Source organism: Ambystoma mexicanum, chromosome 7p, assembly GCF_040938575.1.
Source record: "Ambystoma mexicanum isolate Mex_15411 chromosome 7p, UKY_AmexF1_1, whole genome shotgun sequence".
NCBI classification, from domain to species: domain Eukaryota; kingdom Metazoa; phylum Chordata; class Amphibia; order Caudata; family Ambystomatidae; genus Ambystoma; species Ambystoma mexicanum.
In genome coordinates this window covers 967,103,903-967,117,790 of record NC_090939.1, presented here as the reverse complement: position 1 = coordinate 967,117,790, position 13,888 = coordinate 967,103,903, and the positions used below count along the sequence as shown (strand labels likewise).

At 42.9% G+C, this 13,888-nt stretch overlaps 1 protein-coding gene across 3 annotated transcripts in view; it reads left to right on the top strand.

Moving 5' to 3' along the window:
* Positions 1-13,888, top strand: part of CEP97 (centrosomal protein 97) — a 1,492,335-nt gene that overhangs the window by 770,719 nt on the left and 707,728 nt on the right. For all 3 annotated transcript variants that reach the window (XM_069637315.1, XM_069637314.1, XM_069637316.1), the window contains one exon: positions 12,980-13,144. In XM_069637315.1, the coding sequence (XP_069493416.1) occupies positions 12,980-13,144 (165 nt within the window). The remainder of the gene's footprint in view (positions 1-12,979; positions 13,145-13,888) is intronic.

Below are 13,888 nucleotides of genomic sequence, written 5' to 3'. Positions count from 1 at the left end.
AGAAGAGGAAACCAACAAAATTATAGACAGAGAAACAGGGGATATCAAAGAGGTGGAAGGAGAGGGCGACAGAACAGCTTTTATCAATATACACCTTACTTTTACTAACAAATATTTACCTCTCAAGGACAGATACAGCCTTACCCACCCCAGGAACTCCCTTTTCCTCCACAACAAATAGGGCCCCCACCTTTAGGAAACCTCTTAGAGACACGAAGCAGGTCATACAGAAGATAAATGGCCCATCCGCAGTTTACAATCTATCGGATAAGATATTGACGATCAAAGAAACTTCCATTTTGGAAAGGGTTTTTTCGTTCATTCCCATGAAAAATCCAAGAAAGATCAATGTGGAGATAGAATTACGAACATTTTTTCGTAAAATTAGATTAAAAGATTTCTTTGGCATTGAACAAGGAGAAGTAAGTAGGGCTACATCCAATACACCATTTAAACCTTTGTCCACTTTCAATCCTACTTCAAATATGATCTCGAAGGAGACAGTCACGTTTGGGACTTTAATTTAATAATTTAATATATGATGGAAAGAGGGAGATAAAGTCACCAAACATAGCTTCAGTTTTTCTAAAGGAGAGTGGGAAAGTCTAAAAAATCTCAAGGAAGACAGATCAGTGGTGATAAAGAAGGCAGATAAGGGTGGAGGAGTAGTAGTGTGGGATGCTGTTAAATACGATCAAGAAGTAATGAAACAACTCAATAACAAAGAGGTCTATGTTAAATTACAAGGTGACCCCACCAACGTCATTTTGAAAGAAATCCAAAGATTAGGTAGAGAGGCGTTAGACAAAGGAATTGTCACCCAAAAGGAATTTTTCTTGACCCCCACCAAAACCAGAACCCCCCCATATCTACATATTTGTCACACATTCCTCCCCACTACCACAAGCCTCTGCCCCTTTACCTGCCATGCTGAGGCCTCGACGCCCGCACGGACCACAGGTCCCTCTCACCCGGTCCTCGGCGGCACACCGCGCTTCATGGTGTCCTTGGCGCCTCTGCCTCCGACAGCCTTGGGGCTTACCCTGGCGCTTGCGGGTGCGCGGGGGTGCCCTCCGCCTTCGCGGGCACTCAAGGATCACGACGCTCCACAACAAAGGGTCACATGAACCGACTAGCGGTCACGTGACCCAGAAACAACTCAAGACTGCCCACCTGGTCACGTGACCCGGAAGAACACTTGAAAAGAGTTCCGGACCTCTCCTCAGTGCTTCTCGGCTGTTTTCTTCGGCGAGTATCGTTTCTGGTGCTCCTCGTGCCTTTTCTTCTGGACTTCACAGATTTTGACCCTGTTTTCTGTACTGGATTTGTGTGCCTTTTGGACTTACCTAGTGAACCTTGTGCTCTGGAACTCAATTGACCTTTGGATTTTGGACTAATCTGTTTTGACCTGCACAAGTCTCCTGGAACACCTATCGGACTACCTTGCTTCTTTCTGCCCTCAGATTCAAGTACTAAGCCTTGCCGCAGCAAACCCCTGACTATCAGAATCCTTCTCTACTCCCATTCAGGTGGGAACAGTTAGGCTCCAAGCTGACACCAGTTTTCCTGGGGGTAGATGTTCTTTTCTGTCCTGTTTATCCTCATTATTGTGGTTATCTTTACCTATATTCTAACCATGCCTTTCTTTACAGCCACCCGGGACCCGGTGTTTCCTGTTCCTGCCTATCTCCTGAGGCCCCAATAATCAGTCAGCGAGTCAGCTCTTCTCTGACTGGTACTTGGGGACGGAGGCATTATAATCCATGTGGACCTCAGATCATTACAATATTACCTAAAATACATAAAAGCAAAACCGAACCCCTGGGATGACCGATCGTATCCTTGAGTGGGTCCATTTTGGAACCGATTGGTCAATATCTGGACTTTTTCTTTAAACCCCTAGCCAAAAATACACCCCCCTATCTGGCAGACACCTTAGATGTCATCAGAGTAATAGAACTATTACCATTTGATACAGACAGCGACCTTATTATTACACTAGATGTAGAGTCACTATATTACAACATTCCCCATGCAGACTCTCTTGGAATAATGAAAAACATTTTGGAAACAAGAACGGATAAAGATGAAGTACCAATAAAATTCTTGATAGAACTTTTAGAAATCTCGTTGACTAAAAACTGTTTTAGGTTTAAGAACACCTACTTCATGCAAACCAAAGGCACGGCTATGGGGGCTGCATTTGCGCCAAACTATGCCACTCTAAATATGTGGGATTTTGAAGAATGTAACATATTGGCTAACACCAACCCATTCAAACCAGCCCTCAAACTGTACAAAAGATTCATTGACGACATATTAATTTTCTGGGATAGCACAAAAGGAGATCACAATGCTTTCTTTCAATGGATAAACAATCTTAATCCCAATTTGAAATTCACCATACAGACAAGTAAAAAGAGATTCCTTTCCTAGATGTATTCATTAAAGTGAAGAAAGGGGTCCTTTTGGTAGACCTTTTCAGAAAAGAATCAGACAGGAATACCATACTACACCATCAAAGTTTCCATTCTCAGTCCTTGAAGTCAAATATCCCTTATGGACAATTTCTAAGAGTGCGCAGAAACTGCTCTAAATTGGAAGACTTCGTTACACAATCCACAATCCTTGAAGAAAGATTGAAAAACAGGGGATATCCAAGCAAATTGCTGAAACAATCAAAGAATAGAGCAAGATACCAACATACAGAAGATTTACTCAAAAGAGATGGCAAAAATAGCAAAAAATTGAGAGATGATCAATTAATCTGTGCTCTAACGTATAACACACAGCACAGTAAAATTAAGAAAATTATAGCCAGTCATTGGCACTTGCTTCAATTGAATATTCCAGCTTTGCCCAAACCTATCTATGCTTTCAAAAAAGGAAAGAACATCAAAGACTGGGTTTCAAAAGCGGATAGAAATACAGCACAGGACAAACAGACTAAAATAACTTCAAACTGGGGCATGTCACCAGTTTTAGGTCACTACCCATGCGGTAGTTGTTGCAATTGTGCTTTGACTACAGCAACCACGAGTATTAACATACATGAGAGAAATTAGACACTCAGGAGTCACACAACATGCCTAAGTGCCAACGTCATCTTGTGATAATATGCCCTGCATATATCAGAAAGACTTCTCGAGCAGTTAAATTACAAATTAGTGAACACAAATCTGAAATTAGGACTAATAGCTGAATGCACCCCTCGCCACACACTTCTTAGAATATAATCACAGCGATGAAGATGTAAAATGGTGGGTAATGGAAAAAGTAAATGGGACAGATGCGACTAATACAGCTAGCCGACTGTCCCAAAAAGAACAATAGTGGCTTTATCAAACCTAGAGTTTTGTGAAAGGCCTCAATCTGCAAGAAGAGTGGAACCAATACAATAGATAAAGATGTGCCTTAAAATACACGACTGCATTGCTAATTGTAATGTTCAAGCAACAGCACAAATTGCCTTATCCAACTTTATGCATTGGCGTTTTGCCACCTGCTATATTCGAACAACAGAACATAATGTTTTTTCAAAAAAACCACATGCAACACAACATGTGCGTATCTCCTTTCTTAATAAACGGTTGAGATATGTATTTGATCCACATTTTACCAACTGCTTTATCCAACTTTATGCATTGGTGTTTTGCCCCCTGCACCATTTGAGCAATAGAACATAATGGGGGGTCATTCCGACCCTGGCGGTAAGGGGTTAACGGTGCCGGTAAAGGTGCCGGAGCCGTCAACCCCTTACCGCCTCATTACGAGTTCTGCTCGTGGGACCCGCTAAGGACTCCTGGTTTTACCAGGCGGCCTTAGCGGGTCCCGGGAGCAGCCCAGCATGCTAACAACGGGCCCGTTATTAACGGGCCCGTTGTTAGCATGCTCCCATTCCCAGTGAGCCCTATGGGGGCTCGAATGAGTATGTACCGAGTCTGGGTTACTTGAATGAGGAATTACCGGGCGCTCCAAAGTCGGAATGGCCTGGTAATTCCTCATTCAAGGAACCCAGACCTGGTACCCTGTAAGGGGGTAGCCACGCTAATAGTGGCATGGTTACTCGTAATTACCCCCCATGTTTTCTCAAGAAACCACATGTAATGCAGCAGGTGCGCATCTCCCTTATCAATATATGGTTGAGATATGTATTTGATCTATGGGCCACCCACTGTCCCATATGGTGCTTCCCTTGTAACTGTGTAGGACTAGAGACTGTATTTGCCATTAAGGCACTGTTTCTTTCTCAGTCCCGTAGTATATAGATTAGATTGCGAATGGTGCTTCCTACCACATTATCCTTCAACAATCCAATTAATTGATGACGGATCGTTTTTCTCTCGAGTATTTACTACTAATTACCAGAGACTATGTTTGTCACTATGGCACCAGTTTTCACTCGACCTTGCAGCATACAGTGACATTTAGTTTAGTTGGAATGAACTAACATGACCACAATATTGTAGTCCTTTTTTAGCTTCTCAGTCAATGTGACTCGGAAATAAAAGACGGACGCGTCGAGTCTCCATTCTAACTCACATGCGCAAGTTTGCGGGCCGGAGCTAGGTGTCTGATAGACGAAGGAAGCAGGAACAAGCTCTCTAGGTAAGCACTCACAAGAAAGGCTTTTTAGCATACACTAGACTGAATAGTTAGTTTTATTATATAGTCCCTCATGGAATTATGGTTATGCTTATAGTAAAATACAGAGAGGTCTGTGCCGAACCGGAAATTCGAAGAACCGCATAAAGATTGACATACAAGACCACAAACATGGCGGTTGCTCAAGAAAAAGGACGAAGGTATATTTACTATATGGCACTATTCTATACTCCTAAAGAGAAGACTACATGTGCTTACACTGTCTCTTTCTCTCTTCTCCCCCTCCCTTTTTTATAGTGGAGTTAGTGCGCACTGCTAGACAGCTTACTAAAGAACACCAAGTCATATAATCAGGCCTATGACAAGAAACGATAGGTCATCAAAAGACAGTGTGAAAGTTTTACTGTAATGCACAAGGTGAAGAATACTTTCCAGCTTTACAAAAGAAACAGCCGTGATTAACGAAAGGGTCACATAGCTGATATTTCTCTCTATTGTTCTGGCAGATAAAACAACACGACCAGAGTGTTTGAAAAATCGAAAAATCAAAAAAAAAGAAATGTTTTGAGTCCATTTGATGTGAGTCTTAAGTTAAAGTGCCAAGATGTTATAATGGACTTACAAATAGATGTGCTATTCACTGGTAGGGACCAGACCGGGGTGCACTGATGGTTTTTGGATCATTCTCTTTCTTAAAGGTTTCTATAGAGTTTTCATAGTCTTTTTGAGACCAAACAGGAAATTCTTTGCGTTTGTGTATTTATGACAAATTAGGGGTGGGCAATTGGATGTAGTCCCCAAACAAGGTTAGACAGATGGTAATTTATGTGTTTACTGTCACCACACAATTGGGTTTAGAGAACAATGATATTGACTCCCCCAGTTTTGAGAAATAAGGTAACAAACGTACGAGCACTGCACTGAATTTTTGTTCTCTGATTGAAATGTTAAAAGGAAAAAACATGGAACGAAGAGACACAAGCTGCCAGCACAAGTTTTTAACAGTATGCTATTTGTCTGTCTGTTTTTAGAAATAGTAAACGTTCACATATCCTGAAGAAGACCTATACAATGGTCTGGAAGAAATCTACTAGATATTGTTGAGTCGAAACTATTTATACAGTGGAAGTCCCATATAAATTGAAGAACTAAATTACGGGACACCTATAGTTGATAATGTTTATAATGTGAACAGTTAGTAGTGAGATGAATTTGAAACTAAATATATTTGAATAGAAAGCTTATACGCAAAACTTCAGCTTTCAAAAAATGAATTTTTAGAATATTGAAGTTGAATGGTATGCATGAAATATGAATGAATGAATGAGAAATAATGTTTTACTGAATTAGAATTGGATTCTTGTACTTTTTCATATTAAATAAGAATGAAAATAAGATAATGTTTAAATAGACGCAGCTCCTGTCTCTATCTTCCTGTTCTTTCCCCAGCCGCAGCTGGCACAACTACTGTTTTATGTATAAGTGTTCTACCCCTGAGTGCCGCCAGTGAAGTAGGGGACCCCACCAACAGGTTTTTTTTTTTTACTCCTCCAATATACCAGCTAGAGACCTAGTTTCACTTCCAGAATATCACTGAGATGTACCTTTATAGCCCAACCAAAAAACCACAATCCAAATTTATTACAAACCGTTTGGGTAATTTCAGGCGGGAATTGAAAAATTGCAGTTTCCAACGTGTCATTTTTCTGTAATCTGTTTTAAACTTTCCACTCATTTTCGAACTGTATGCTTTTGTCCATTCTTTGTGATTGTTAGTGTCTTTGCATTGTTGCTTTAGTGAGGAATTATATTTGCTTCAAGGTTTTTAACACACATTCATTATTTATTTGTCCATTTCCGAGTGTCATTTCATAACATTGCAAGGGGTTTAAAATCTGTTTTTCTCTCTTATTTGGGGAGGGAAGGTCAGATTTGGATCCCTTTTCCTGTATCTTATTCCTGATTACCTGCTGCTTCTGTTTATCCACTCGGAATTGATTATTTGTGAGTTGAGGGAACATTGCACGGGGCAATTCTAACTTGGGTGCTATCTTTCCTAAACCAAAAAGTGCTCCTATTCCGCTGTGCTGTGTATATGTTCCACTAGTAGGTTAAACCCAGTGCATTGCTCACATTCTCATTGTAATTATCACCCCATTGGTGATTGCTGCTCCATATTAAAAAGTGTATGATTTCTTTTGAATTTTAAAATAAATAAATGAATAAATATTGTATTTTACTAACCAGCCTGGTTCATGGTCCATTGTGACCCCGGGTATTTGAAAATGGGGTGTGATATGAGTGGTGTACCATCTCAATATTGAATCTATATATAAAAAGATAAGCATTTTGGTCGCGCGCTGTACACTAGGCCGAGACCAAGGTGTGTGTCGCCTGATTGAAATCCTTAACAAGTAGGAATTGGCCCTGGGGTATGTCCGTATTTTCCCTCAGCCCAGCAAAATCTAGCCATCCGTCATTGCTCCTTATATCTCCTATCGTCGTAATCCCACTAGCCTCCCAATATGTCCTCACTCTATTTCTATGTTCGTGCATATCCGACACCACTGCCGCTAAAGGTGTCTGTGGCGATATCAGGTCCCCCATTCCCATGAATCTACATACCCATCCGCCATACCTGTATTCACAATTTCACTAGATAAGGGTAACTATGCTACTCCTTCGGGGAAAGTCAAATAAGGTCGCTGAGGAATAGTCCTTGTAGTGCCGGTTGTAGTAGGAATGTGTCCTCAGTAGGGTTGTCCGCCATCCATTGCACCACATACTGCAGCTGGCATGCTAGAAAATACAATTCGAAGTTCGGGATCCTCAGTCTTTCCTTGGCATACAGCCTTTGTACGACATTCAGTGCCACGCTGTGCCTCCCCCCTTGTCATAGGAAGCCCCTGCATGCCTTATCTAATTCTGCAAAGAACTTCTTAGGGATATTACATGGGACATTACCAAAGCAGTGCATCTGCTTCGGCAACGCCACCATTTTTAATAATGCCGCCCTGCCTGCCATTGACGGGGGCAGCTTACCCCAGAACTCCAATGATTTGTTCATGCCCTCCCTTGCCCTAACCGTGTTAGCGTCATGCTCCTGCCTAGGGTCGCAATATATATTCAACCCCAGATATCTGAATGAGTCCTTTCTCCGCAGCAAGGGTAGCGCAGGTAGCTCCGCCTCTCTAACTGACGCCATCTCTGCCAGTGGGAATAGGCAAGAATTATTCTTATTCATTCGGATCCCTGTCAGCGTACCAAAGTTATCCAGCACCTCCAACACATATGGCAAATTTACCTCTGGGTCCCTGAGTTACAGTAATGTATCATCCGCATACATTGACACCACATGCCTCACCCCATCTATCTGTATGCCTGTGCCACCATATTCCTGCCTCTTAAGTGCAGCCACAGGGTCCACAGCCAGTATGTATAACATTGGGGACAGCGGGCACCCCTGGCGCATCCCTTTATGTAATTCCCATAGGTCGGAAAACATGTCGCCTGTCCTAACCCTTGCCTACGGCTGACTGTATATCAACCTTACCCACTTCAAATACTTTGGTCCTATTCCCATCTTTGCCATAGTGGCATATAACCAGTCCCAATGGATGTAATCAAACGCCTTAGTGGCGTCCAAAGAGGCAACGGCACAGTGCTCTGCCATGTCGTTGGTACAGCAGATGACATGGTGCAGTCTCCTCAGATTCCCGGCTATGCTCCTACCTGGGACATATCCTGTTTGGTCACGATGGACCCGCCCCGGTATCATTTTCCTAAACCTGTTTGCCAGGAGTGCAGTCAGGATCTTGTTATCTTGGTTTAATAGAGAGAGCGGTCTATAAGAGCTACAATTAGTGTCTTCTTCGTTCGGTTTGAGGAGTGGAATGATTACAGCCTCTCGCATTGTATACCCAGGCTAGCAGTGGTGTCAACGTGTCCGCATAAGCCTTATAAAATTCCCCCAGCAGGCCATCTGTACCTGGGGCTTTTCCTGAGGGCAACGTTCTAATGGTGGCCAAGACTTCCTCTGGTGTAACCGGTTCTTCTAGCATACTCTGCTGTTCCTCGTCCAGCCTCAGAGGTGTGACTAGCTCTAATACGTCTTGAATTGCTTAGTCTCACTCAGTATGCGGGTCAAAGTACAATTCTTTGTACTAATCTGAAAAAACCTTGTTTATACCTTCTTGTGTATTAACCTCCTCCCACTCTACTTTCCGGATGCTGTGTATTCGAGGTCCCGCTTTCCTATCCTTGTATAGCCAGGCCAACATTCTCCCAGGTTTATCTCCTAATGCATGACTCCGCTCTAGATATCTTGCATAGCTAAATTTTCCCAGCTGTTCCCAGTGTGACATGCACATCTGTCGCAGCCCAATCTCCTCCTGTTGGTCTGCATTCACCCTTCCCCCGCTGTTCCACCTCCAACAACTTCCCTTCAGCGACTTTGCAAGATCATTCTGTATACCCCCAGCTGTGGCCATCATCTCACCTCTAATCACTAGTTTATAAGCTTCCCACACCACACCCACTTGTTTCACACTACCTACATTAGTTTTCTCAAACTTATCTCTAGTCTCCCTAATGTGTTTTAAGAACGCTTTATTCTGTAATGCCTCACTTCTCAATCTCCATGTGGGTATAGGTGGTCTAGGGGGTGCCATTCTCTAATCCACCATCAGTGGAGCATGGTCTGACAGGACCCTTGCCTGGTATTCCGCCCCCACAAACTCCCCAATGCATTCCTGCACTGTGAACAAATAATCCAGTCTTGTATGGACTTTATGGGGGGCTGAATAGTATGAGTATTCTCTCCTATCACTGTGTATTGACCTCCATACGTCCTCAAACAAAGTGTTGCACGAGGGTACGCAGGAGCTTTGCCGGCGGGGCCAGCCTTTTATATTTGGTGTCGGACCGATCCATAGTGGGGTTCAAGGTACAGTTAAAATCATCACCCCATATAACAGTTCCCATCCTGTAGGGGCCCAACCGTGCATACAACAACCTGAAAAATACAGTAGCGTCATGATTAGGGGCGTAAGTGTTGACTATGCATGTCTACCGATTTTCCAACATGCCATGCAATACCACCATCCTCCCTTCGTCATCGGTCTTGATATCTAATCTCTTAAGTTAACCCATATTAAGACCCCTCTTGTGTAAGTTGAATATGTAGAGCGAGCCCACCATCCCCCACCCCGTCCCTCCCGACCCCAAGAGTTTCTCCATTTATTTAGTTTGTGTGTTCAGATGTGTCTCCTGCAGCAGGACTATCCCAACTTTCTGTCTTTTTCAAATAAGCAAATACTCTGACGTTTAACATAGCTGTTTAATCCCCGGACATTCCATGTCATCATTTTTATCCCGTCATCCATCCTGTGCTGTTCCTGGGCCGACCTTTGCAGCCTTAAGACCGCGCCCATCTCCGTCCCAAACAGTGTGTAGCTTTTTTCCTATTGTGACCAGCTTCCCCCTTCCCCCAACCCCCCTCCCGCTTCTCCCACTCATCCCCAACATATAACAAAACCCCCTTCAACAGTTGTATTTGTGCCCTGCCCCCCTCAACAACTAGCAAAACTTCCCTCAACTGTAACTGTCTAGCTATGCCATACATGCTCAGACTCATCCCGCTTCTGCCCCGCAAACCCTCGTCAATATGGGGCTCCTAGTAACCAACAGGTGTTTTTTTTTCTTTCTCCAAGTTATCTTTTTATTTCGATGGACAGCTTATATTTGAACATCAGTTACAGAGTAGAAAATCAACAGCGCTACAATGAAATTTCATTTTCACAAATACATCCAACTCCCCTCCCCCCCCAAACTAACCATGGGTCAACGAATGAGAAGGAGAAAAATAAAAAGAATGAACAAATCACACGATTGTGATCAGCGTTATTACAGTAAACTCTATACACATTTGTCAGTAGCCTGTCCCCTCCTGCAAGTATGCTTTCTCCAACAGGATGACAAGTACGTTCCCCCCTTGTGAGTAGCCACTCGTTACAACTACTAGTCCAGAGAGAAGTGTTTCATTAGCTGCGCTGAAAGAACATGTGTTCTCTTTCATGAATAAAGTCTAGAAAAGGGGTCCATTCGGTCGAATAGGAGAGCTGACAGTTTCCCAATAGCAAGTATTTCCCATATTTTCACCCTATATATTCAAATAGGTACAAAAAAATGTTTTCCTATTCCAATATACACATCCGACTCCACAAATAGGAATGTCGATATATATCATAAAATAAAGAGTAAGATGATAGATTTTATCTACTCACACCCCTCCACCTCAAATAGGACCCTCTGATAGATTTTCCGGCACTACAAGTCTTGACAACATAGACTGTGTGCGACACTTTAACTTTCAAAAAACATTTTTTATTTATTCAAAATTCTTCAAGTAAACCATAAAACACTACCCTCACCTAACACAGTCCAATTGCTAATACTAAAATCATAGTATCTAAAACTTAGGCCTCAAATTATACACATACACAAACGATATCACATAACAAAATACAAAAAACCTCAATGTGTCATTAAAAAACATATGATCCCAACATGTTTCTGTTCTTCAATGCCCCTTTCGGGCGAACATTCTTCAGGGGATAATTTAAAACATCCACTATTCTCCTCAACACCGTGTTGAATGGGTAGTTTCAGGCAAACAAAGCCTTCAATTGGTGAATCTCCAATGCACGTCTGTAATTGACCAGTTTGTTAATCTCTCGCAAATGAGAAACCCAAAACGTCACAGGGCGTCATAGTCCGCCGAGATATCGCAACATCTCCACACAAGTAGAGATGCCCACTGTAGGGAACACAGGAAGAATATCCCTGACAGCGTAACAAGGGCCAGATCCACAAAATTCTATGGCAATTCACAGTACCAATCTTCAAATTGTACGGGCTTCCTACACGAACCGGGTTCCTAACGAGCCGTAAAGCAACAAGCCGTGACCACACATCGGCCGTCTCACCAGTACCAGGGCTCTCGCCATCCGTTTGGAGGGAATCCTACCCCGCTTGATTCACCCGGATCAAGTGTGCTTCGTCAAAGGAAGTGAGGGAGCACATGCTAGCGCAAAACCCTGAACATTATGGAGCACTTGAGGTGGAGGGGGGAATTCATGTCTTGCTCAGCCTGGACTCAGAGAAAGCTTTTGATCGGGTGAAATGGGAATTTCTCTGGGCCAGTACTGGTGAGACGGCCGATATGTGGTCACGGCTTGTTACTTTACGGCTCGTTAGCAACCCGGTTCGTGTAGGAAGCACGTACAATTTGAAGATTGGTACTGTGAATTGCCATAGAATTTTGTGGATCTGGCCCTTGTTGCGCTGTCAGGGATATTCTTCCTGTGTTCCCTACAGTGGGCATCTCTACTTGCGTGGAGGTGTTGCGATATCTCGGCGGACTATGACGCCCTGTGAAGTTTTGGGTTTCTCATTTGCGAGAGATTAACATACTGGTCAATTACAGACGTGCATTGGAGATTCACCAATTGAAGGCTTTGTTTGCCTAAAACTACCCATTCAACATGGTGTTGAGGAGAATAGTGGATGTTTTAAATTATCCCCTGAAGAATGTTCGCCCGAAAGGGGCATTGAAGAGAAACATGTTGGGATCATATGTTTTTTAATGACACATTGAGGTTTTTTGTATTTTGTTATGTGATATCGTCTGTGTCTTGTGTGTGTATAATTTGAGGCCTAAGTTTTAGATACTATGGTTTTAGTATTAGCAATTGCACTGTGTTAGGTGAGGGTAGTGTTTTATGTTTTACTTGAAGAATTTTGAATAAATAAAAAATGTTTTTTGAAAGTTAAAGTGTCGCACACAGTCTATGTTGTCAAGACTTGTAGTGCCGGAAAATCTATCAGAGGGTCCTATTTGAGGTGGAGGGGTGTGAGTAGATAAAATCTATCATCTTACTCTTTATTTTATGATATAGATTCATATTTTCACCCACCAGTAAAATAGACATGGGTCCTCTGGGGTCTTCCAGAACCTAGCCTGGTTTATTCTTGCAGCCACTAGCAGGTGTGATGTAAGGTCCAATCTAGGGCCAGACATAGGGAAGATGTTGTCAGGAACATCCTCCAGGACCAAGGGGGTCGGGGGGGTCTGTGTTTCTAGAACTAATTCATCACTATGTTGAACTATTTTATGCAACTAAAGCATTGCTATGTGTGATCAACTGTAGAACAAATACATCCTGTCTGGTAATTTCTTTATATATAAATGAGACCTGACTTGTCTTTTAATTTTCTATAATTGGAAAATACAACCGCCTGTACTCTTAAATACTGTTGCTTTTCTTTTTGCCCATCATATCAAAATAACAGGGAACAACTATTTTCTTTGCAGTTTGAAAGCAGAATGGCTTCACAGCCAAGGTAAAGCAAGATCATATCGCCCTGGTGAGCATGTGCCCTTAGTCAATTATCTGGCCTCTGTCTGTCCTTTGACATATACATTTGGGGTGCAGAACACAGAGGATGCAAAACTTGAACACAATTTAAATAAACGGAGGTAAGCTTGTCAATGTATCATTGTTTTTACTGATTGTGGTAACGAAGGAACTGATGAGTTTTATTCCTTTGTTATTGTTACCTTTTCTGCAGTTGTCGGGTGTTACAAGTGCTGTACGGAAATTAAAATTCTTAAAGCAAAAATTCTATGAAAAGGGAAATAAGGCAGACAGGATGCTGGCAACCAGGTTGAGGGCGCAGAGGGCGGAGAGATGGGCGGACCGTATTCGAGCGGAGGGCAGACACTGGGCCACATACCCGGGAGTGGTGGCAAACCTCTTTGCCAAGTACTATGAGGATCTTTATAAAAGTGAAGGAGCCGGGAACAGAACTGGGATGGAACAATACATAAACAGGGCAGGAGTAACACAACTGACCCGTGGTAAAAGGGACTTCCTAGAGACCCCATTTACTCCCGAAGAAGTAAGGGTGGCCATAAGCAGACTACTAGCGGGAGGGACTCCAGGAGAAGATGGCTACTCAATGGGCTTCTATAAGAAATTTGCAGGAACCCTAGCCCCCCACTTGGCCACACTGTTTAACTATATATGGGAAACAGGGCAAGCCCCACCCTCCTTTGAAAGAGCACTTATAGTAGTCCTCCGCAAAAGTGGTAAGGACCCAACCAACCGCAAATCATATCGCCCGATCTCCCTCTTAAATACGGACGTAAAGGTTTACCAGGGCCCTCGCCACCTGTTTGGAGGGAATCCTACCCCGCTTGATTCACCCTGATCAAGTGTGC